Source organism: Carassius auratus, linkage group LG28B (assembly GCF_003368295.1).
Source record: "Carassius auratus strain Wakin linkage group LG28B, ASM336829v1, whole genome shotgun sequence".
NCBI lineage: Eukaryota > Metazoa > Chordata > Actinopteri > Cypriniformes > Cyprinidae > Carassius > Carassius auratus.
Genome location: NC_039293.1, coordinates 7897891 through 7921936, shown reverse-complemented (window position 1 = coordinate 7921936; position 24046 = coordinate 7897891). Strand labels below are relative to the sequence as shown.

General features: G+C 38.3%; 2 protein-coding genes across 5 annotated transcripts in view; both read left to right on the top strand.

Annotated features, from left to right (window-relative positions):
- The window catches only part of LOC113067413 (zinc finger protein 708-like), a 28197-nt gene extending 25722 nt beyond the window's left edge, over positions 1–2475 (top strand). For all 4 annotated transcript variants that reach the window (XM_026239813.1, XM_026239810.1, XM_026239811.1 and 1 more), the window contains one exon: positions 33–2475. In XM_026239813.1, coding sequence (XP_026095598.1) covers positions 209–1321 — 1113 coding nt within the window. In that variant the 5' untranslated portion in view covers positions 33–208 and the 3' untranslated portion in view covers positions 1322–2475. The remainder of the gene's footprint in view (positions 1–32) is intronic.
- A 1679-nt stretch (positions 2476–4154) lies between these two features.
- Positions 4155–19765, top strand: LOC113067401 (zinc finger protein 665-like). Its single transcript, XM_026239792.1, has 2 exons — positions 4155–4289; positions 16813–19765. The coding sequence occupies exons 1-2, from the start codon at positions 4271–4273 to the stop codon at positions 18267–18269; spliced, it is 1476 nt and encodes a 491-aa protein (XP_026095577.1). The 5' UTR covers positions 4155–4270; the 3' UTR covers positions 18270–19765.
- The last annotated feature ends 4281 nt before the right edge of the window (positions 19766–24046 follow it).

Genomic DNA, 24046 nt, shown 5'->3' with positions numbered 1-24046 from the left:
AGTGTGATGTATGATTTTTACTTTTGTTTCAGATCTGATTGAACATAATGAGGAGAGAGAAGAATTGAGTGAATCTGAAAAGAAAAATCATGTCAGATACAGAGAAAAACCCAAACAGAAAGATTTAAAGAAAAGGAAGAAGAAGAAATCTTTCCCCTGCACTCAGTGTGGAAAGAGTTTCACAAGCAAATCTCTTCTCAAGCGACACATGAACATCCACACTGGAGAGAAACCGTTCACTTGTGATCAGTGCGGGAGGAGTTTCTCACAATCAGCAAACCTTCAGCTACACATGAGCATCCACACTGGAGAGAAACCACACACATGTGATCAATGCGGGAAGAGTTTCACACGGTCATCAACTCTTATGACACACATGAACATCCACACTAGAGAGAAGCAGTACACATGTGATCAATGCGGGAAAGCATTTTTGTGGGTTTCAAACCTGACAAAACACCTGAAACTTCATGCAAAGGAGAAACCACATTCATGTAATTTGTGTGGAATGAGTTTTCGATTAATACAATATTTGAAAGCTCATCAGAAAAAACATACTGGTGTGAGAGAGTACATGTGCTTTGAGTGTGAAAGGACTTTTATTTCAGCGAGCCTTTTAAAACTGCATGAGAAGATTCACACTGGAGAGAAACCTTACAAGTGTTCACACTGTGACAAGAGATTCATTGTTTCATCACATCTGAAAAGACATGAGATGATCCACACTGGAGAGAAACCTTTGAAGTGTTCACACTGTGACGAGAGATTCGTTCAGTCAGGAAACCTGAAAAAACATGAGAGGATTCACACTGGAGAGAAACCTTTTAAGTGTTCACACTGTGACGAGAGATTTATTCAGTCAGGACACCTTAAAATACATGAGATGACCCACACTGGAGAGAAACCTTACAAGTGTTCACACTGTGACAAGAGATTCAGTGTGTCATCAAGTCTAAAAACACATGAGAGGATCCACACTGGAGAGAAACCTTACAAGTGTTCACACTGTGATGACAGATTCAGTCGATCAGAATACCTGAAAACACATGAGAGGATCCACACTGGAGAGAAACCTTACAAGTGTTCACACTGTGATGAGAGATTCAGTGTGTTATCACATCTAAAAACACATGAGAGGATCCACACTGGAGAGAAACCTTATAAGTGTTCACACTGTGACAAGAGATTCAGTCGTTCATCAAGTCTAAAAAGACACAAGAGGATCCACACTGGAGAGAAACCGTATCACTGCACTGCATGTGGGGAGTGTTTCAAACATTCATCTTCTCTACACAATCATACAAAAAACAAACACAGTTAGTAGATCATCTTCAGATCTGATGCTGCTTCCTCACCAAATGTGACACAATAATGGATCAAGCTGTGAAATATCATCTGGATAAATCATTACCAGTGACAAGTCAAAGAAACATTATCTGAAGTTTTCTCAGTGAATAAAGTTCATCTTCAAAACCAGCAGATCCAACTGAGATTCAGATAAACTCAAAGATAAATTTTCTCCCCAAAGAACAATGTCACAAAGGTTTATTAGTGTACATCATTTTGCTTCATGGTATAAATGATATCCCATGGGGCGGGTTACAGAAAACTTCTTATCTCAGGTCTCAACTTAAGATGTATGTTCAATTAGGATTTGTTTCAAATTCGTATTACAGAAGCAAATCTTAACTTGATTTAGGATTATTATCCTATTTTACAAAGTCGTATCTTATCTCTAGTTAGGAAACACTGTGCGAGCTGCTGATGAGGGAAACAGAATAACAGAAGCTACTTCAATTTGGCAAAGAAAAGTAAAGGCATTAGTCAATGGAAGAGTCTTTTCTGAAGTAGCTTTTGTTCTGAATGTTGTCCTAACAGAAACGATCATGGTTATCAATCAGATTAGATAATATTTTAAAGTTAGGATCTTTCTGTTACCATGGTATCCTGGACACCTTTACCAGACCAGATGAACTTTACGACCCAATGGCATGTTGAGAGTCCTCCCTCTCACTACCTTTCCCCATAGGAGACACCCATAATGCCCATAAAAGACTCTTCTCTAGTTAATTCATAGGAAAAAACACTTTCTCTGAAAGAACACTCATATCGCCAGGTCGCTGTGTATATTATTACTGTTCTCGTATATTGTCTTTTGTATTGTATACTGTTTTATGCATGCATTATGATAGATCACTAGTTAAAATAACCTCATCTATACCATGTTTGGTCTCTTTGAATTTGTGTTTTGATGATCTAATTGAGAGTGTACATATGTTGATACCTACACTACATGATAATGCTCTGAGAATCTTTTGCATCAAAACCCAATGCCATTAAATATACAAAATACCATGCTGCGACGACAAAGAGTCGTAAACTTTCCCTCCGAAAGTGTAGATCTCTATTGGTTAAGAAATGTGTTAGACTAGTTTGTGTTAGTGTTTAGTTAATAAAACTCTTGTGCACAGATTACATGAGTTTCTGATTGTGTCACTGCTTGTGAATAATGTCCCTTTTACGAAATGATTTAGCTATATGCTCTAAAACATTCATTCTGTAAGAAACTTATATTCTGTGGCCATGGAAATATCATTTCTTGGAGTTATGAAATCACACTGAATGTTTGCTGGACGAACAGATTAGTTGATGGGAATTAAATTCTGCTACATTTACTACTGGCATCTGATATACATAATGTTAAATATTCATAATTAATTGTAATTATTTATATGCATTTCTTTATTGAGTTAATTTGCTACAAAACCTTACCGATACGCATTCCCACTTGAAGTCAGTAGATAGAGAGATATGAGTTCTTGTTGATTAAATGTAACCTTTTTTTATCAATACATTGCTATTAATTCATAATACATTGAAGAGGGGAGGGAGACTCATCACATAGTAATGAAAATGTTAAACTTTATTACTTAAAACACAGTATATTACTTAATACAGACTAAACATGCTCACACACACAGATACACATTATGTCGTAGATACAGATTTTTTTTTAATAACTTGCAGGTAATAAAATGCTTACTGGAAGTGTCCTGTTTATCATATTTTTCAGGTTTAAATTTAATCATGATGTTGCATAATTGACAAGATTAAAATGTCTGAAAAAATGTTTACCCTTCATAACTATTACAGTGTCAGTTTCTGTCCAGTCTCCATAAAATGTTGGATGATTGGTTAGAATCATGTAATGCTTTACAAAGTTCTGTGACGTTTTGGGTTTTGTTTTAAGATTTATAGACATTTGGGTTCAGTAGTTAAAGACCATATTATGAAATGGCCCTGTCGTAACAGTCCAAATGCGAATGTTTAAAATTTTTTGATAATTATTGATCTAGAGAGTCCAGAGAATTGTACTGCACTGATTTGATTTATTAATAATTGAAGATGCCGAGATCTTGAGATCTGTTTGTATTTCATGTTCAGTTGCTGCAAGTCATTTGGCTTTATTCATTTATTTAGTTATTTAGTGAACCTCTAAAAAAACAGTGTTTGTTAAAGTTTAAATGAAGTTTTTGTACTTTGTTAAAATTAGGATTTCTTACTTATATTTTACAGTTTTTAGTTTTGCAGCTGTTGCTTCCACTCATTAAACTCATTGTTTTTAAACATTTTTCTTTCTTTTTTAACTGTTTCAGTAATGGAGCCAGTTGCACCGTCTGGTTGGGATTTCCTAAATTATTATCGCCATTATTTTGAGAATTTAAGAAAAAAACGTAATTTAAGAAAACAGAAAAATATTCTATGAATAAGGTATATTATTTCAGATATGAAACATATTGAGTTATTAATTTGTGTTGAAAACGGTGAAGCAAGAGGCATTCTCTTTGTAGAGCTTTAATAGCTAAAATCATTAAAGGATTATTTCTGACAACTGATACCCACTGATCACTTAGAAATGTATGCAATGTAAAAACAATAATAAATACATGCTTTTAATAATTTATTCGTACGGGGGAAACTATTCAGATCTTTACCGTGTTTCAATAGTTTCTTGTATTTCGTGTAAATACAGTGTATCTGAAATAATAAAGTGTAAATGAGAAGTTAAAGTTATAAATGCGCGAGCGTCCACTAGAAGGCGCCAGATCTGCTCAAGCGCTCACTGATGACGCTTCCGCTTCCGGTTCCGGAGTAACGGACACACAGTTTAAACCAACGGAACTGAATTCGTGAATATTTATAGCCTCGCGGGGATTTAGTCTGCAGTTTAATTCACAGAGCTGGAGCATTTGTGATTGACCCGCGTGATATGAAGAGTTTGAACACACGTGAGTGCTCTTGATAATATTCAGACACAGATGTTGTTACATCTTTTTTTTTGTGAAAAATTACTTTATTATATATAGGTTAGGACTCTCTTGCGTTCTGGTTTTGTATGAATATTTTATTTGTTTTATTTAGTTGATCAGTTTTATTAGATGTTTTACATGAATATCCATGATAACTCACTTTGAGAGGCTGGTATGGCTTGTAAATCTTCTCTGTAAGTTATTTGTTCCTCTGTTTCTGGTTTGTCATCTTCAGACTACTAAAGGTGAAAAAAAATATGGTTGCCTGTGTTAGACTGCACGCTGTAAATAGTTTGGTAAAACAATTCTAGATTAGTGCAAATTTAAGGAGCATCATCAGTTGTGCATGAATCACATTGCAAACAGGTATTCAAAATATTTGAGCGTTTAACTGTGAAGATCAAGCCATCCTCCTATGTGTGAACATTAGACTATTAAATAAAATTAAACACTACAGATGGAATATAACACTAATATAAGAAACAGAAAATTTAAAATGCACTTAATACAGAAGTAGAAGTAAAGAGGGAAAACATATGTGCTAGCTATTTAAATTAAGTACAGATATTATTTACAAGTGTGCAATTTTACAAAGGTAAAATTTTTGGATGAAAGATCAAGAAGATAAATGATGCAGATTTATTTTCACAATTGCTTTTGCTCATATTGCGCAAATATTAGTGAAGGGCACTGTAAATAAATAAATCAATAAGATGTATAAAAAATAAATGAGTAAATTTATTGTTATTCTTTAATTTGTATTCACTATATCTAAAAATAAGTACATAAATGGAAAAGTAAAAAAAAAAAAAAAAAAAAATCAGGATTAAATATTATAACTGTTGTATCCAATAGATCCAATAAATGATGTGCACTCTCCAAATCAAACACAAGAAACTGACAAGACAAAGACATTAAGAAAGAGAAGAAGGGAAAACACAGAAGAAAGAAGAACAAGACAGAAACTATGAAGAAATAGTCTCCAAATCAAAAGATCAGATTAATTATATAAAGAAGAGATTAATAAGATGATTGTATTTAGTGATTTTCGTTGTGAATCAGAATCTGTTGAGGTCTTAAACTCAGAAAGGCCTCAGCTCCGTCTTTAAGTGAGAATGGTGTTTCTACATCCTGTGAGCCAGAAAAAAAAAAACTGATATTTCTCTGAGAATTCGAGAAGCTGCTTCTATATTTTGTGTTGCAATGCAGGCTGTTAAGAGTGACCTCTCTCATTTTGAGAGATATACAACTTTTTCCACTTTTGACATAATTTATAGCGATACATAAGTAGCCTGCTGTAGTGTGATTGACAGTTCTATATTTTTATTTTCTATTTTTCATATAGGATTTTCTGTATTTTCCCAGTGTTGTATTTGCACAGGTGTTGGCCTTCAGAATTTTCTCTGTGTATATGACTCAATCTTCTGTCAGCATTCCTCTAACAGAGGAAGACTACGAGCAGTTAGAGCTAGTCTTTCTTACTTCTTTAGTAGTTTCCTTTCCTAATTTTTTGTATTTTTCCTCTGTTTTCTTCTCTTGCACCTTCCTAGTGTTTTGTGCTTGTGAAACCTCAGACGTGAGAGCGAGAACCCCAGGGATCTTTTTAAGAGAATCTCTTTTACTAGTTACAGACAATTCATTCCTCTTTGAGTAAAGGTTTAATTTAATTCGTAACAGACAGCTTTAATCTTTAAATGCACTTGGTGACACTGTCAGATGTTCTGTTGAGCGTGATGTTTCTGTTATTTGCTTCCTGGTCTCATGGCATAAACGTACCTGGGTCAAACACTAGAGACAGTAAAACACCTTTTATTCCTTTTCACACAAATATACAGGGTTTTGATTAATAAAGCCTAATTTTTGGACAATTACTTGAAGAATATCATGTTATGACTGGGAGATTTAAAAAACTGATGCTTTTGAACGTTAGTTTCACACATATTCAGTTTCATTTCTAGGCTGGCTGGGTATTGTTCAAAATCTTTCAATCTGGTGCCAATTTCGATACCTCAGTTTCGATACCGGTTCCTAACGATACTTTTCCGATACCATATCTTTTAAAATCCATTTCAACATCAACACAAATACATTAAACACAAAACCTTTAATTTTCACCTTAATTAAAACTAATTCTGGTAAGACATCACACTCAGGATAACATTATTTATACAAATGGTTGTGCTTTTTGGATGGGGTGTGCCATTCAGGGCGGAGTGGGACCAAAAAGTGGCCCTGGACTTTCTGGCCCACAGCAGCCCACCACATCATAACGCAAACGCCCCTGTTTTGATGTCATTTATTAATTTAATATTTAAGGAAACAGATTGGGGATTTTAACCAATAGGACAATTTATCCTCCGTTGAAACCAAAAAAAAAAAAACACTGCATGCAGCAGCTGTTCATTTAGCGACTTCTAGTGAGCGATACATGCTCATCAAGAAACAAACATTCTTCTAGTGCTCACACTTTGCATTCAGTTAGCAGATCCATACGAATCATGCATGAAATAGAAGTTTATAAACTCAAACGATAGGTTTATGTGTTTTACAGATTAGGGCTGCAGGATATTGGGAAAAAATGACATTGCGATATTTTATTTTTCTGCTATATATATTGCGATATGAAATCTAATCAAATTTTTTCTTACAAACAAAAATGGGGTGAGCACACTTACATTCTCATTTTAAATGATTTAAACATCGACACCATTGTGTCAATTGATTAATATGCGCGAGGGAGAGAGAGCAAGACAGCGCTCATGTTGTTTGAAGATTGTCTCTCTCTCTCGCTCTCTCTCTCTCTATCTCTCACGCGCGCTGTCTCTCTATCTCTCTCTCTCTCTCTCTCTCTCTCTCTCTCTCTGCCCTCTCTCTCTCTCTGCCCTGTCAAAACTTTCACTCTATGATGGTTGAGCTGTGCAATTAATCCGAGAATCACATTCGTCAAGGGCCGGGGAGCAGCTGGCCCGTACAGTTAATGAATAACAGATCAACTATGACAACCTACATCGCACTTCCTGCGATGTGACTATCGTGGATTCATGCATCGCGATATCAATGCTTAAACGACACATCGTGCAGCCCTATTACACATGTACAGTATTGTTCAAAATAATAGCAGTACAATGTGACTAACCAGAATAATCAAGGTTTTTAGTATATTTTTTATTGCTACGTGGCAAACAAGTTACCAGTAGGTTCAGTAGATTGTCAGAAAACAAACAAGACCCAGCATTCATGATATGCACGCTCTTAAGGCTGTGCAATTGGTTAATTAGTTGAAAGGGGTGTGTTCAAAAAATAGCAGTGTCTACCTTTGACTGTACAAACTCAAAACTATTTTGTACAAAAAAAAAAAAAAATTTCTGGGATTTAGCAATCCTGTGAATCACTAAACTAATATTTAGTTGTATGACCACAGTTTTTTAAAACTGCTTGACATCTGTGTGGCATGGAGTCAACCAACTTGTGGCACCTCTCAGCTGTTATTCCACTCCATGATTCTTTAACAACATTCCACAATTCATTCACATTTCTTGGTTTTGCTTCAGAAACAGCATTTTTGATATCACCCCACAAGTTCTCAATTGGATTAAGGTCTGGAGATTGGGCTGGCCACTCCATAACATTAATTTTGTTGGTTTGGAACCAAGACTTTGCCCGTTTACTAGTGTGTTTTGGGTCATTGTCTTGTTGAAACAACCATTTCAAGGGCATGTCCTCTTCAGCATAGGGCAACATGACCTCTTCAAGTATTTTAACATATGCAAACTGATCCATGATCCCTGGTATGCGATAAATAGGCCCAACACCATAGTAGGAGAAACATGCCCATATCATGATGCTTGCACCTCCATGCTTCACTGTCTTCACTGTGTACTGTGGCTTGAATTCAGAGTTTGTGGGTCGTCTCACAAACTGCCTGTGGCCCTTGGACCCAAAAAGAACAATTTTACTCTCATCAGTCCACAAAATGTTCCTCCATTTCTCTTTAGGCCAGTTGATGTGTTCTTTGGCAAATTGTAACCTCTTCTGCACATGTCTTTTTTTTTAACAGAGGGACTTTGCGGGGGATTCTTGAAAATAGATTAGCTTCACACAGACGTCTTCTAACTGTCACAGTACTTACAGGTAACTCCAGACTGTCTTTGATCATCCTGGAGGTGATCATTGGCTGAGCCTTTGCCATTCTGGTTATTCTTCTATCCATTTTGATGGTTGTCTTCCGTTTTCTTCCACGTCTCTCTGGTTTTGCTCTCCATTTTAAGGCATTGGAGATCATTTTAGCTGAACAGCCTATCATTTTTTGCACCTCTTTATAGGTTTTCCCCTCTCTAATCAACTTTTTAATCAAAGTACGCTGTTCTTCTGAACAATGTCTTGAACGACCCATTTTCCTCAGCTTTCAAATGCATGTTCAACAAGTGTTGGCTTCATCCTTAAATAGGGGCCACCTGATTCACACCTGTTTCTTCACAAAATTGATGACCTCAGTGATTGAATGCCACACTGCTATTTTTTTGAACACACCCCTTTCAACTAATTCAACTAATTGCCCAATTGCACAGCCTTAAGAGCGTGCATATCATGAATGCTGGGTCTCATTTGTTTTCTGAGAATCTACTGAACCTACTGGTAACTTGTTTGCCACGTAGCAATAAAAAAATATACGAAAAACCTTGATTATTCTGGTTAGTCACATTGTACTGCTATTATTTTGAACAATACTGTATATATTAGTACTGGGAAAAAAATTAATTGCATCCAAAATAAAAGTTTGTGTTTGCATAATATATGTGTGTGGACTGTGTATAATTATTTTGTATATAAATACATGCATATGCATGTATTCATTTAAAATATTTTGCATGTATATACATTTATATATAATTTATATTATATATAAATATAAATAATTTATATATAAATAAATAAAAATATTAAATATATACATGCATATGTGTGTATTTATATATACAAAATAATTATACACAGTACACACATTTATATTATGCAAACACAAACTTTTATTTTGGATGCGATTAATTTTTTCCAGCACTTATATATATATATATATATATATATATATATATATATATATATATTTGTTTATTTTACAAAAGTGATTCTGTCAAGGGCAGTAAATTACTTTCTTTCTGATGTTTTATTAACATTGACACAAATGGTGACAGCAGCTTTATTAGCAGCTTATGTCATTTTAAGACCTCAGGGTCTGAACTCAAGTCAAGTGCCCTGTGCAAAACAGTCTCAAGTTCACCATCCTCTCAGAACCAGCATTTACAAAATGAATTCTCTCCGGGTGACATGTCCCCACAGAAGAACATTTTGAAAAATAACTCCTGAAATGGTGACTTCTGGTGAATATTGTGGAAACTAATTGATACATTTAGATAAAAATATTTCATACATTATAGCATATTATAATACAACTTATTAGGCCTATATATTTATAGAATAGCAAAATAGGCCTAATCAATATACAAGACTGAACCACATAGATGTGAAATAGGAAGGCTATCATGATTCTTTTGCCAACAATGAACCATGGATTTGTTTAGTTTATAAAACGTTTTATTTTTAACCTAAACAAATACAACATATAACATTCAAAACTCATTGGCTTAGACTGCATTTGAAGAAAAGTTTTCTGTAGCCTTGTGCAAAACTCATTCAATAGAATTAGACTTCTAGAATGTTCTTTCCAGTGCAAAAAAATGTTTAATTTAATTACACAACATTTTAAGGATGTGTAGTGCAAATATCTGTATATAATTATACTTTCATTATAATTAACTTTCCAGTGCAAAACAATAATACATAAAAAAAAATCTATATTAATTAAATAATAATTTCCCTCCTTCAGATACCTTATTAAGAAACCCATCATTATTTTTATAATGATGTATTATTATATATTAAGAAATGATTGCCACATTATGAAGGAGTGGGAGACAGGAACACAAGGGAGACACTGGGGAGATGTATATGGAATGTTAGGCTAAACCTGTACCATCTCTTTTAATATAATCACTTTCTTATCAACTGTATTTGAGTTCTAAAAATCCACATGATTACACAGCCTACCATATTAGCCTCTGGAGTCTAGGAACCTTGACCTCGCTCCTCCTGTCCCGTGCCCGCAGTCTCACGCTCCTTGTGATTATCGTCTGATGCATGCTGCTTAATATCACACACTCCGCCGTGACAAAAAGAAAAAACGCGATGGCATATGGTACAGTGGCCATGTATTCATTTCCCCCTCACGTATTCCAGCCATGGGTAGTCATTTTTCCATTCAATTCTATATTTTTGTGCTCATTTCTTTTTCACCTGCCGCTTGGAGGTAGTCATTTTTACATTTCCCACTGTTGTCACTTGTCATCATCGTTGCTACGATACATGACTCACAATGACTGAAATCACCAATTAAAAGGGCATTCTCTGATGACGTTCCAAGATGTTAAAAATGCTACGCTGATCAAAGACAAACGGGGAGAAATTAGTAGGCCTATACCGCACCGTCATTTTTTTTTTTCTTATCACAGCCTACAAATGTCTCCTGTCATAGTATGACATATGAATCATGCATGAAATAGAAGTTTATGAACTCAAACGATAGCTCTATGTGCTTTACAGATGAACTTGAAGTATTTATTTATTTGAGAAGTTCAATAATAGATCATCTTTGACTTTGTAATACAAGTTCATGATCTGATTCCTAAACAGATGTTTCCTTTTGGAGCCAATCTTTTAAAATAATCATTTCTTTTGTTGAACGAAACCAGTGTGGAAACCAATGGTTCACAAACTGGATATATCTGAGGTGCAGGGCTCGTAAAATCGCGAGCCTGATGTCAAGTCAAGTCAAGTCAAGTCACCTTTATTTATATAGCGCTTTAAACAAAATGCATTGCGTCAAAGCAACAGAACAACATTCATTAGGAAAATGTGTGTCAATAATGCAAAATGATAGTTAAAGGCAGTTCATCATTGAGTTCATTGATGTCATCTCTGTTCAGTTATATTTTTGAGATGGAAAAATGCAGTTTTACAAATGCTAGAAACGTGGCTTTCTAAGGAAAGATTGAAATAAAATAGCACACCTAGGTTCCTAACTGATGACGAAAAATTGACAGAGCAGCCATCAAGTCTTAGACAGTGTTCTAGATTATTACATGCAGAGTTTTTAGGTCCTATAATTAACACCTCTGGTTTTTTTTCAGAATTTAGCAGTAAGAAATTACTCGTCATCCAGTTTTTTATATCGACTATGCATTCCATTCGTTTTTCAAATTGGTGTGTTTCACCGGGCCGTGAAGAAATATAGAGCTGAGTATCATCAGCATAACAGTGAAAGCTAACACCATGTTTCCTGATAATATCTCCCAAGGGTAACATAAAGCGTGAAGAGTAGCGGCCCTAGTACTGAGTATTGAGGTACTCCATACTGCACTTGTGATCGATATGATACATCTTCATTCACTACTACGAACTGATGCCGGTCATATAAGTACGATTTAAACCATGCTAATGCACTTCCATTAATGCCAACAAAGTGTTCAAGTTTATGCAAAAGAATGTTGTGGTCAATTGTGTCAAATGCAGCACTAAGATCCAATAAAACTAATAGAGAGATAAAGCCATGATCAGATGATAAGAGAAGGTCATTTGTAACTCTAAGGAGAGCAGTTTCAGTACTATGATACGATCTAAATCCTGACTGGAAATCCTCACATATACCATTTTTCTCTAAGAAGTAATATAATTGTGAGGCTACCACCTTTTCTAGTATCTTGGACAGAAAAGGGAGATTCGAGATTGGACTATAATTAACTAGTTATTTGGGGTCAAGTTGTGGTTTTTTGACGAGAGGCTTAATAACAGCCAGTTTGAAGGTTTTGGGGACTTATCCTAATGACAATGAGGAATTAATAATAGTCAGAAGAGGATCTATGACTTCTGGAAGCACCTCTTTTAGGAGCTTAGATGGTATAGGTTCTAACATACATGTTGTTGGTTTAGATGATTTAACAAGTTTATACAATTCTTCCTCTCCTATAGTAGAGAATGAGTGGAACTGTTCCTCAGGGGGTCTATAGTGCACTGTCTGATCCGATACTGTAGCTGGCGGCTGAATGGTTACAATTTTATCTCTAATAGTATTGATTTTAGAAGTTAAGTAGTTCATAAAGTCATTATTGCTGTGATGTTGGGAAATGTCAACACTTGTTGAGGCTTTATTTTTCGTTAATTTAGCCACTGTATTGAATGAATAAATACCTGGGGTTATGTTTGTTTTCTTCTAAAAGAGAAGAAAAGTAGTCGGATCTAGCAGTTTTTAATGCTTTTCTGTAGGATAGGTTACTTTCCCGCCAAGCAATACGAAATACCTCTAGTTTTGTTTTCCTCCAGCTGCGCTCCATTCTTCGGGCTGCTCTCTTTAGGGTGCGAGTATGTTCATTATACAATGGTGTCATACTGGTTTCCTTAACCTTCCTTAAACATAAAGGAGCAACTGTATTTAAAGTGCTAGAAAAGAGAGAGTCCATAATTTCTGTTACATCATCAAGTTGTTCTGAGGTTTTGGATATGCTAAGGAATTTGAATACATCAGGAAGATAACTTAAAAAGCAGTCTTTTGTGGTAGAAGTGATGGTTCTTCCATACTTATAGCCAAAATTGTAATTCTACTTCTTGTTACATGAAGTTTGCCCAAAACTAAATAATGATCTGAGATATCATCACTTGGCTGCGTAATTTCAACACTATCAACATCAATTCCATGTGACAGTATTAAATCTAGAGTATGATTTTGACAATGAGTAGGTCCTGAAACATGTTGTCTAACCTCAATAGAGTTCAAAATGTCTATAAATGCTGATCGCAATGAATCTTTTTCATTATCAACATGGATATTAAAATCACCAACTATTAAAACTTTATCTGCAGCCAGGACTAGCTTGGATGTAAAATCCCCAAACTCTTTAATAAAGTCTGTATGGTGCCCTGGTGGCCTGTATACAGTAGCCAGTACAAACATAACAGGGGATTTATCATTAACATTTGTTTCCCTGGATAATGTTATATGAAGGACCATTACTTCAAACGAGTTATAGTTGAAGCCTGCCCCCTGAGAAATCCTGAAAACGTTGTTATAAATTGAAGCAACACCTCCCCCTTTGCCTTTTAGACGTGGCTCATGTTTATAACTGTAATCTTGGGAGGTGGACTCATTTAAGATAATGTAATCATCAGGTTTTAGCCAGGTTTCTGTCAAACGGAGCACATTTAGATTATGATCAGTGATCATATTTTTTACAAAAAGTGTTTTCGTAGAAAGGGATCTGATATTCAATAAGCAAAGCTTTATCATTTGTTTATCCGTATTGCATCTGTTTTTTATTTGTTGAACCTCAATTAAATTGTTAATCTTAACTTGGTTAGGATGTTTTTTGTATTTTCTAGTTCGGGGAACAAACACAGTTTGATATCTAGGTGAAAGAGTCTCTATGTGCTGAGAATTAACTGACCACTGTGACGTGAGGCAGCTAGCAGATGGTCGGTTTAGCCAGTCTGTCTGCTTCCTGACCTGGGCCCCAGTTAGTCAAGTATAAACACTAAAACTATTTGCCATATTTATAGAGAGAAGAGTGGCGCCACCCCAGGAGGGATGAAGACGATCCCTTTTCAACAGGTCAGGTCTGCCCCAAATGCTCGTCCAATTGTCTATGAAACCTATGTTATTCTGTGGGCACCACTTAGACATCCAGGCGTTGAGTGATGACAATCTGCTATGCATCTCGTCACCACGGTAAGCAGGGAGGGGGCAAGAGCACATTACAGTGTCTGACTTCGTGCTTGCAAGTTCACACACCTATTTAATGTTATTTTTAGTGATCTCCGACTGGCGAAGTCGAACATCATTAGCGCCGGCATGAATAACAATCTTACTGTATTTACGTTTAGCATTAGTCAGCACTTTTAAATTTGCCAAGATGTCAGGCGCTCTGGCTCCCGGTAAACATTTGACTATGGTGGCTAGTGTCTCTGTATTCATGTTCCGTACGATAGAATCACCAATAACTAGAGCACTTTCATCAGGTTTCTCAGTGGGTGCATCACTGAGTGGGGAGAACCCGTTTAATGTTTTGATCTCTAATTCTGAAATCTTCTCTGTAAGCCTAACCATTTCCCTGCATTTATCACATGTGAATCCCTCCTCTGCGACAGAGATAGATAAACTGTACATGTGGCAAGAGGTGCAAATAACAATAGCAGGAGAAGCCATTACTCACCGCGCTTGATGAAATATTCTTACCGCGGTTGTTTGATGAACTTGTGAAAAACTTGAGTGAAAGAGAGGAGAGGAGAAAAGAAAACAGTGATAGGTTCGAATGAAAACACTAATGACAACCTAACGAGTGCTAACGCAATGCAGGTGTACTGCACTCATGGGTATAAAATAAAATTGAGCGACACCCGCATATGTCCTGGGGCTATTGTGTTTTCCAGTCGGGCTCCAAAATATATCACCGCTAGTGACGTAAAGTTCCTAACTTGATTCGCGTTGTTCATTCGCTTGAAGGGTTAAATGGATCATAGCTGATCGTTTGCACTTAAATCTTGCCAAATCAAGTGTTTTAACCAATTCGTGCACATTCTGTAAAACTATTAATTATACTATTAAAAATAAATACTATTAAAAATAATTGTCTCTTCAAGTATTATCGTAAACACAGTCGGTTATGTTTTAAGCAAATTTACGTGTGAAAGGGGCAGTGTTTCAAGATACGCAATAGACCAAACAAAACACACTCCTTGCCGCCCGCGCGATCGACTCACTCATCCGTATGTGTATAAAAGGGGTTTAATATTATGATTTCCGTCATTTTAAAAATATATATATTTATTAGTGGGGCAAAAGACCGGTGGTACCGAGGTCTCGTTCAAACCTGGTTCTTGATTCATACATCGCGATGATTTCTGCGAAATTAATCAAATCTAATTTTAGTCGCCAGTGTGTGAGTTAGAGGCCAAGTAATAGTTTAGCTCAGATATATGTTCACTCTCCGAACACTCTGAGAGAGCACTTCAGAGTTTGACTCTCTGTCAGGCGACCTGTTTTTTTTTTTATTTTTTAGTTCATCTCCATTGATGCACAGCGCACCTGTGTTTAATGTACCGTAAACTCTAGTGTGAAGGCGCTCAGATCGCCATCGGTTTCTGTCACACACACACAGAGACTGAGAGAGAGAGAACTGACACGCTACATTTAAACAGTATTCTTTGTTGTATTTTCTTGTCAAAATAGTGGCGTTCCTTTTGGAAGTCTACAGCCTTTAAGAACAGCTGGGTTTTCCGATAACATTAGTGTGTGTGGCGTTAATGCGCAAATGGCAATCTTATTGGCTGGCGCTCACCTATTATCGTCCGTTTTGATTTCAGCAAATCAGTTCCAACTAGCGCACGAAACCCGATTAATATTCATGAATCAAGCAGCTCATTAATCCTTGTTAATCTAATATGCATTTAAACATGGTTATCAGTTTACTTCTAATTACTAAAGTTCTAATTATATATCAGTTTGGCGAGTAAACTAAAATATTTACTAGCCAACGACGATTCAATTGCCAAGGTGTCCGTAGAGGGTTGCATGGACTGAAGTGCGTGACGCTTGCAGTAATTTCAGCATCTGCCATCTCAATGAGGACATAAATACATAAACAACATCACCAGAACTGTTCTGAGTCACTTCACAAGCATTTTACAGTTTCATTTGAGCAAAACCAGTGTCAGTTTAAAGGTATTCATGGCAACCCGTCAAAATAAAAGTTAATTTTTACATAAAGGCATTGTGCAAGAAATATTACTATTTAGTACAATCTATGTGATACTGCTACTACTGTTGAAAATAAATTACACTTTTAAAAGAATTAAATCACACAATATTTCTTCCATGTTTTAATTTTAATAGCAAATCCCCTTTATTTAACAAAAAATTAAATGTTTAAATTTCATTTAATTAAAAGACAAATAAAATTTGGGTGAAACTTGTTTATGGTTTTTCATAATTATATTACTTGTAGAAAAACTTAAAACACAATTTTAAATAAGTATGAAGAATGGCATTGGTGGTATTTTTAGTGATACATATTTTTTTTAATTAGCATATTTTTGTGTTTTGCTTTGGTACCGAAATTGGTACAGAGAACCGTGGATATTCACTGGTATCGGTACCGATTACTGACATTTTGGTACCGTGACAACACTAATATGTATATTTGTGTACCGGGTGGGCCAGATGGCCAGTCATTTTCCGGTACATTTAATTGATAAAACTGCATAAAAATAATCTAAATTTTGTAATTCAGTTGTCTACATCATGCTTTACAGTTTTATATCCTTTCAATTTATTTATTTATTTTACACTTTTTTTTTTTAACAAGTTAATGAAAATTTAACATTTTTACTTTTGTTTCAGAGCTGATTGAACATAATGAGGAGAGAGAAGTATTGAGTGAATCTGAAAATAAAAATCATGTCAGATACGGAGAAAAACCCAAACAGAAAGAATTAAAGAAAAGGAAGAAGAAGAAATCTTTCCCCTGCACTCAGTGTGGAAAGAGTTTCACAAGCAAATCTCTTCTCAAGCTACACATGAACATCCAAAATGGAGAGAAAACGTTCACTTGTGATCAGTGCGGGAAGAGTTTCACAAGTAAAGCTCTTCTCAAGCTACACATGAGAGTTCATACTGGAGAGAAACCGTTCACTTGTAATCTGTGCGGGAAGAGTTTCACATGGTCATCAAACCTTATGACACACATGAACATCCACACTGGAGAGAAACCACACACATGTGATCAATGCGGGAAGAGTTTCTCACAATCATCATCTCTTAAGGTACACATGAACATCCACACTGGAGAGAAACCACACACATGTGATCAATGCGGGAAGAGTTTCACACGGTCATCAAACCTTATGACACACATGAACATCCACACTGGAGAGAAACCACACACATGTGATCAATGCGGGAAAACATTTTTGTGGTCTTCAAACCTGACAAAACACCTGAAACTTCATGCGAAGGAGAAGCCACATTCATGTCATTTGTGTGGAAAGAGTTTTCGATTAAAAGAATATTTGAAAGCTCATCAGAAAAAACATACTGGTGTGAGAGAGTACATGTGCTTTGAGTGTGAAAGGACTTTTATTTCAGCGAGCCATTTAAAACTGCATGAGAAGAATCACAGTGGAGAGAAACCTTACAAGTGTTCACACTGTGACAAGAGATTCATTGTTTCATCAAGTCTAAAAACACATGAGATGATCCACACTGGAGAGAAACCTTTTAAGTGTTCACACTGTGACGAGAGATTCATTCAGTCAGGAAACCTGAAAACACATGAGATGATCCACACTGGAGAGAAACCTTACAAGTGTTCACACTGTGAAAAGAGATTCAGTGTGTCATCACATCTAAAAACACACGAGATGATCCACACTGGAGAGAAACCTTACAAGTGTTCACACTGTGACAAGAGATTCAGTGTGTCATCACATCTAAAAAGACACGAGAGGATCCACACTGGAGAGAAACCTTACAAGTGTTCACACTGTGACAAGAGATTCAGTGTGTCATCACATCTAAAAACACATGAGAGGATCCACACTGGAGAGAAACCTTACAAGTGTTCACACTGTGATGACCGATTCAGTCGATCAGGATACCTGAAAACACACGAGAGGATCCACACTGGAGAGAAACCTTACAAGTGTTCACACTGTGACGAGAGATTCAGTGTGTCATCAAGTCTAAAAAGACACAAGAGGATCCACACTGGAGAGAAACCGTATCACTGCACTGCATGTGGGAAGTGTTTCAAACATTCATCTTCTCTACACAATCATACAAAAAACAAACACAGTTAGTAGATCATCTTCAGATCTGATGCTGCTTCCTCACCAAATGTGACACAATAATGGATCAAGCTGTGAAATATCATCTGGATAAATCATTACCAGTGACAAGACAAAGAAACATTATCTGAAGTTTTCTCAGTGAATTAAGTTCATCTTCAAAACCAGAAGATTCAACCGATTCAGATCAACTCAAAGATAAATTTTCTCCCCAAAGAACAATGTCACAAAGGTTTATTATTGTACATCATTTTGCTTCATGATATAAATGATATCCCATGGGGCGGGTTACGGAAAATTTCTTATCTCAGTTCTCAACTTAAGATATATGTTAAATTAGGATTTGTTTCAAATTCGTATTACAGAAGCAAATCTTAACTTGATTTAGGATTATTATCCTATCTTACAAAGTCGTATCTTATCTCTAGTTAGGAAACACTGTGCGAGCTGCTGATGAGGGAAACAGAATAACAGAAGCTACTTCAATTTGGCAAAGAAAAGTAAAGACATTAGTCAATGGAAGAGTCTTTTCTGAAGTAGCTTTTGTCCTGAATGTTGTCCTAACTGAAATGATCATGGTTATCAATCAGATTAGATAATATTTTAAAGTTAGGATCTTTCTGTTACTATGGAATCCTGGATACCTTTACCAGACCAGATGAACTTTACGACCCAATGGCATGTTGAGAGTCCTCCCTCTCACTACCTTTCCCCATAGGAGACACCCATAATGCCCATAAAAGACTCTTCTCTAGTTAATTCATAGGAAAAAACACTTTCTCTGTGTAATGATTCAACCTTCGTAATCATCGGGAAGAAGGAGGCAGGAACCGGCGGACAAACAAATGATATTTTAATAATTCAAAATAAACACAAAACCGCGCACCAGCCCCTCACGGACGACGGATGCGCGCAAATAAAAAGCAAAACATAAACTAAAATCCCAGGCCTGGTCCTCTCTCGTCCTTTACTATCGTCGCTCCAGTTTTATATCCTACCATCTCCTACGTGTGACTCAAGACCTGCGGTGGGTCGCAGGTGTTGCTGATTTCCCAATCATTCCGCCGGCCTCACTCCTTGTTCCCACATCCCTCGGCCCCGTCCCACTCGCCACACTCTGAAAGAACACGCATATCGCCAGGTCACTGTGTATATTATTACTGTTCTCGTATATTGTCTTTTGTATTGTATACTGTTTTATGCATGCATTATGATAGATCACTAATTAAAATAACATCATCTATACCATGTTTGGTCTCTTTGAATTTGTGTTTTGATGATCTAATTGAGAGTGTACATATGTTGATACCTACACTACATGATAATGCTCTGAGAATCTTTAGTAGTTCTGCATCAACACCCAATGCCATTAAATATACAAAATACCATGCTGCGACGACAAAGAGTCGTAAACTTTCCCTCCGAAAGTGTAGATCTCTATTGGTTAAGAAATGTGTTAGACTAGTTTGTGTTAGTGTTTAGTTAATAAAACTCTTGTGCACAGATTACATGAGTTTCTGATTGTGTCACTGCTTGTGAATAATGTCCCTTTTACAAAATTATTTAGCTACATGCTCTAAAACATTCGTTCTGTTAGAAATATTCTGTGGCCATGAAACATTCATTTATTTAGTTATTTAGCGAATTAAGGTGTTAATTCAAAAATACCTGTTAAATAACAGTGTTTGTTAAAGTTTAAATGAAGTTTTTGTACTTTATAAAATTTAGGATCTTTTACTCAAATTTTGTTTGGCAGCTGTTGCGTCCACTCATTAAACTTTTTTTTTTTTACCGTGTGAGTAATGGAGCCAGTTGCCCCATCTGGTGGGGATTTCCTTTTTCATCATAAGAAAAAAAATGAATAAGGTAGTGAATAAGGAATATGAATAAGGTAGTATTTATCTGTATAAAATGTATGATGTATGTAATTTCTGTGAAAGTATCAGCACAAAGGGAGATGTAGTATAATACTGATTAAACAGAAATATTTCATATAAAAAGTGAATCAATAATCTTTCCAAAACTATGGTTTGTTAGGAGGACAATATTTGGTCGAGATACAACTATTTGAAAATCTGTAATCTGAAGGAGCAAAAAAATCTAAATATTGAGAAAATCATCTTTAAAACTGTGCAAATGAAGTTCTAAGGAAATGTACAAAATATCTTCATGGAACATGGTCTTTCATAAATATCCTAATGATTTTTGTCATAACAGAAAAAAATTATAATTTTGTATTTCGATGGAGATTAAAAGAACTAAAAAATTTATTTGCCACATGCGTTTGCTAGGCCTAAAGGTCACGATTTTATCAGAGCCTCCAGCGTGTGGTGATGAGTAAGAGGTGATGCGGAGGTGTGTCTGATTGACAACGAGGGAAAACAGGTGAAGACGATGCTTAGGAGCACGTTGTACATCACATTGTACTCAGGGGACATCTTTTCTGTAAAAGCCGCGATCAACTTCGGTCAACTTCCAATAGGCACGTGATGAACTCATCCACAAGAGCGGTACTAAATTTCACATTCAAGACTTCAACAGACTGTACTATCTGAACACTGTCAGTGAGGACAATGATAGTTGTAAAGGAGGTAATGCCATTCAAACCTGGCATGAGATCCTCAGCCACTGCAATAATGATGATGTTTCCAGATTGCAGGATGTAGCTGAAGGAATGAAAATCAAAGGGAAAAATTTATAAATCTAACCTAAACTGTGAGGTTGGCACACAAGGTAAATTTGTTCAAAGTAGAAACGGCTAACCTGTCACAAGAGCTAAAGCTGCACTGGAAATAGTACACACAGATCTAGCTGGCCGGATTGATCCGGTAGCTAAAGACGGTTTCAAGTGTGCGTTGGCATTTACTCATGAATATTTGGGTTCAGTGTTTCTGTAATTTCTAAAAGCTATGAGTGACACTGTGAAAGCTACTGAAAAGTTCCTCAATTGTACAGCTCCTTATGAAACTATAAAGTGTATTAGGTCAGACAAAGGCACAGAATTTACGGCAAATGAGTTTCAGTCTCTATTAAGGAAGAACTGTAACACAGTGAATTTCATCTGGCACCCCGAAATGGGCAAACATCTCATCCACTAGTCGCTGTGCAGACGTGGAAGCACTCTGATCCGGCACCGCATATGCTACAGGCCACTTCGTAAAATAGTCCATAGCTACCAGGACAAAGTGATTGCCGGCCTTTGTGATAGGAAATGGTCCCAAGATACCAACTCCGATCCTCTCCATGGGTGCCCCTACTAGGTACTGCTGCAACGTCGCTTGAGAGCGTTGGCCGGGTCCCTTCTGTGCCGTGCAGACATCACAGCAGTTAACGTGTAGCTTTGCATCCTGCCGACACCCCAGCCAGTAGAATCGCTGCAGCAGCCGCTGCACTGTTTTGGAGTTCCCGAAATTGCCAGCTCCAGCTGCCCCATGAACCCAATGGAGGACTTCTGGCTGCAGAGTGTGGGGAACCAGGAGTTGCAGACGGTCAACTCCCCCCCTGGGTGCCTGCCACCGCCTGTAGATCACATAATCGTGGAGCTCCAGGCTGCCCCACTGAGAATGAAGTGACTTGATCTCAGGCCCCCAGTCCGGACGTGCTCGAGCCTCCAGCCAACCCCTCACCTTCACCTGAACTCGGTCATTCGTCTGCTGTTGTCTCAGCTGCTCAATGGTGAATGGCCCTCCATCTCCACCACTGCCACCCGGCTCTGTTGCTGCCGATGATGGGCCCAGATCTAGTTCTTCGTGGCGAGAACAATACTGACATTGAAGTCGTACTCTTGGAGGATCTCCAGCCACCTTGCCACCTGACCCTCTGGTTGGCGGAAGTTCAGCATCCAGGTGAGGCTAGTGTGGTCGGTCCTCAGTGTGAACCTGGTGCCCAGGAGGTAGGGGCCTGAAGTGACGGACTGCCAGGACCACAGCTAACAACTCCCGCTGGGTGACACAGTAGTTTCTTTCAGGACGACTGAGGCTGCAGCTATAATAGGCCACAACTCGCTCTCCAGTCTCCCCCTTCTGGGAGAGTACGGCGCCAACCCCCACGTTGCTGGCATCAGTGTCCACCAGGAAAGGTTGGTTGGGATCAGGGTAGGCCAGAACAGGAGCATCTATGAGAGCGGCTTTTAGCTGGTGGAAGGCGGCCGCACAGTCCTCGGACCACCCGAATCGCACACCCTTATTTGTCAGCTGATGTAAGGAGCTGCCGATGGTTGCAAAGTCTCTGACATACCTTCTATAATAGGAAGCCAGGCCTAAGAAGCTCCGCAACTCAGTGATGTTGGTTGGTGGGGGCCAGTGCCTCACTGTGGCCACCTTTTTGGGTCGGTGGCCACCCCGCTCTCACTAACAATTTGCCCCAGGAACTGCGTTTGGCGGGTGAGCAGGTTACACTTGGCCGGGTTCAACCACAGCCCGGCATTACGGATGGCTGTCAGGACCTCCCTTAAATTGTGGACAGCGTGGCCAAATCTCTGGCATGGACTAACAGATCATCCAAATAGACCACACAGCGGGTACGGGGAATGTCTATAAGGACCCGCTCCATCAACCTCTCAAAGGTGGATGGGGCATTACAAAGCCCAAAGGGCATCACCTTAAACTGCCACAGTCCTTGCCCTGTGGTAAATGCAGTTTTGGGCCGGGCCTCTGCCGCCAGCTCCACTTGCCAATACCCACTGCGCAAGTCCAAAGAGCTGAACCAACAGGATCCAGCAACATTATCCAATGAGTCATCAATACGCAGAAGTGGGTATGAGTCCCTGGTGAAGTGCCCCCGGTTCTCCATAGCGGAAGCATCGGTCTAGTCTCGATCTCCGTCGGGGGGGTCACTGGTTGAGCACGGCTGACCTCCTCCTCCTGAGGCTGGACCCCGTCTAGCTCTCTTTCTGCTGCTCTTGTCAGCTGGTGCTGGAGTGGAGATCGACCTGTTGTCGGCCCAGCCTGCAACACCTCCTCAGCTCGCTCAGCCTCTCTCAGTGCCTCACTCAGGTCTTGGGGTGATGACAGGCGGACATGCTGGCGTAGCCGCTCAGGTGTAAGGCCCCGCAGGAAAGCGTGGAGGCTCAGCTCTTCCCTCGCTGTGGCTGGGAAGGTAGGGTAGCCTTTCCTAGTGTTGATATATATGTCAGCGGCGAATGCACCCACACTCTCTCCTTCACATCAATATCAGTTAGTAAGCTCCTCCCTGCTCTGCTCTGCAGAGGTTCTCTGCCCGAAGCGGCTCTTAAGTGCAGCGATGAGGGCCTGGAGATCACGCCTCTCTTCAGGGGACAGATCGATGAGGACCTGAAGTGCAGGACCCTCCAAGGTGAGGGCCAAGTGAGTCGCGGTCTCTTCGCGGGTCCAACCATCATGGAGAGCAGCCAGATCGACCTGAGCCAGGTGGGGCTCCAGGGGCGTCAACCCACTGTATCGTGGCAGCTTGGCGGGCGATCGTGAGAAGAGACCGGACTGGACACTGATTTGGTGTGTTGGTGTGATAGTCGGAGATTCATTCTGCCCATGCCTAGGAGAGCGAAACACAGTCCGGGGAACTCTGGCGCCATCAGGCCAGTCCAGAGCCCTGTTTCTACGCGTCGCCTCATTTGTCAGGCACTCTATCATGATGCGGTTCTCTCTGAGGCCATGCTCTATTTCGCCTATATTGTTCTATAACGGCATCTTCTGAACAGCCTAAATTCCACTTCTGACACCAATGTAACAACTAGCAGTTGTTCTATTAACATGGGGTGACTAGAACTAAGCTACACTGTTTTTTTTTTTTAATCTAATGGCTAACAGGGT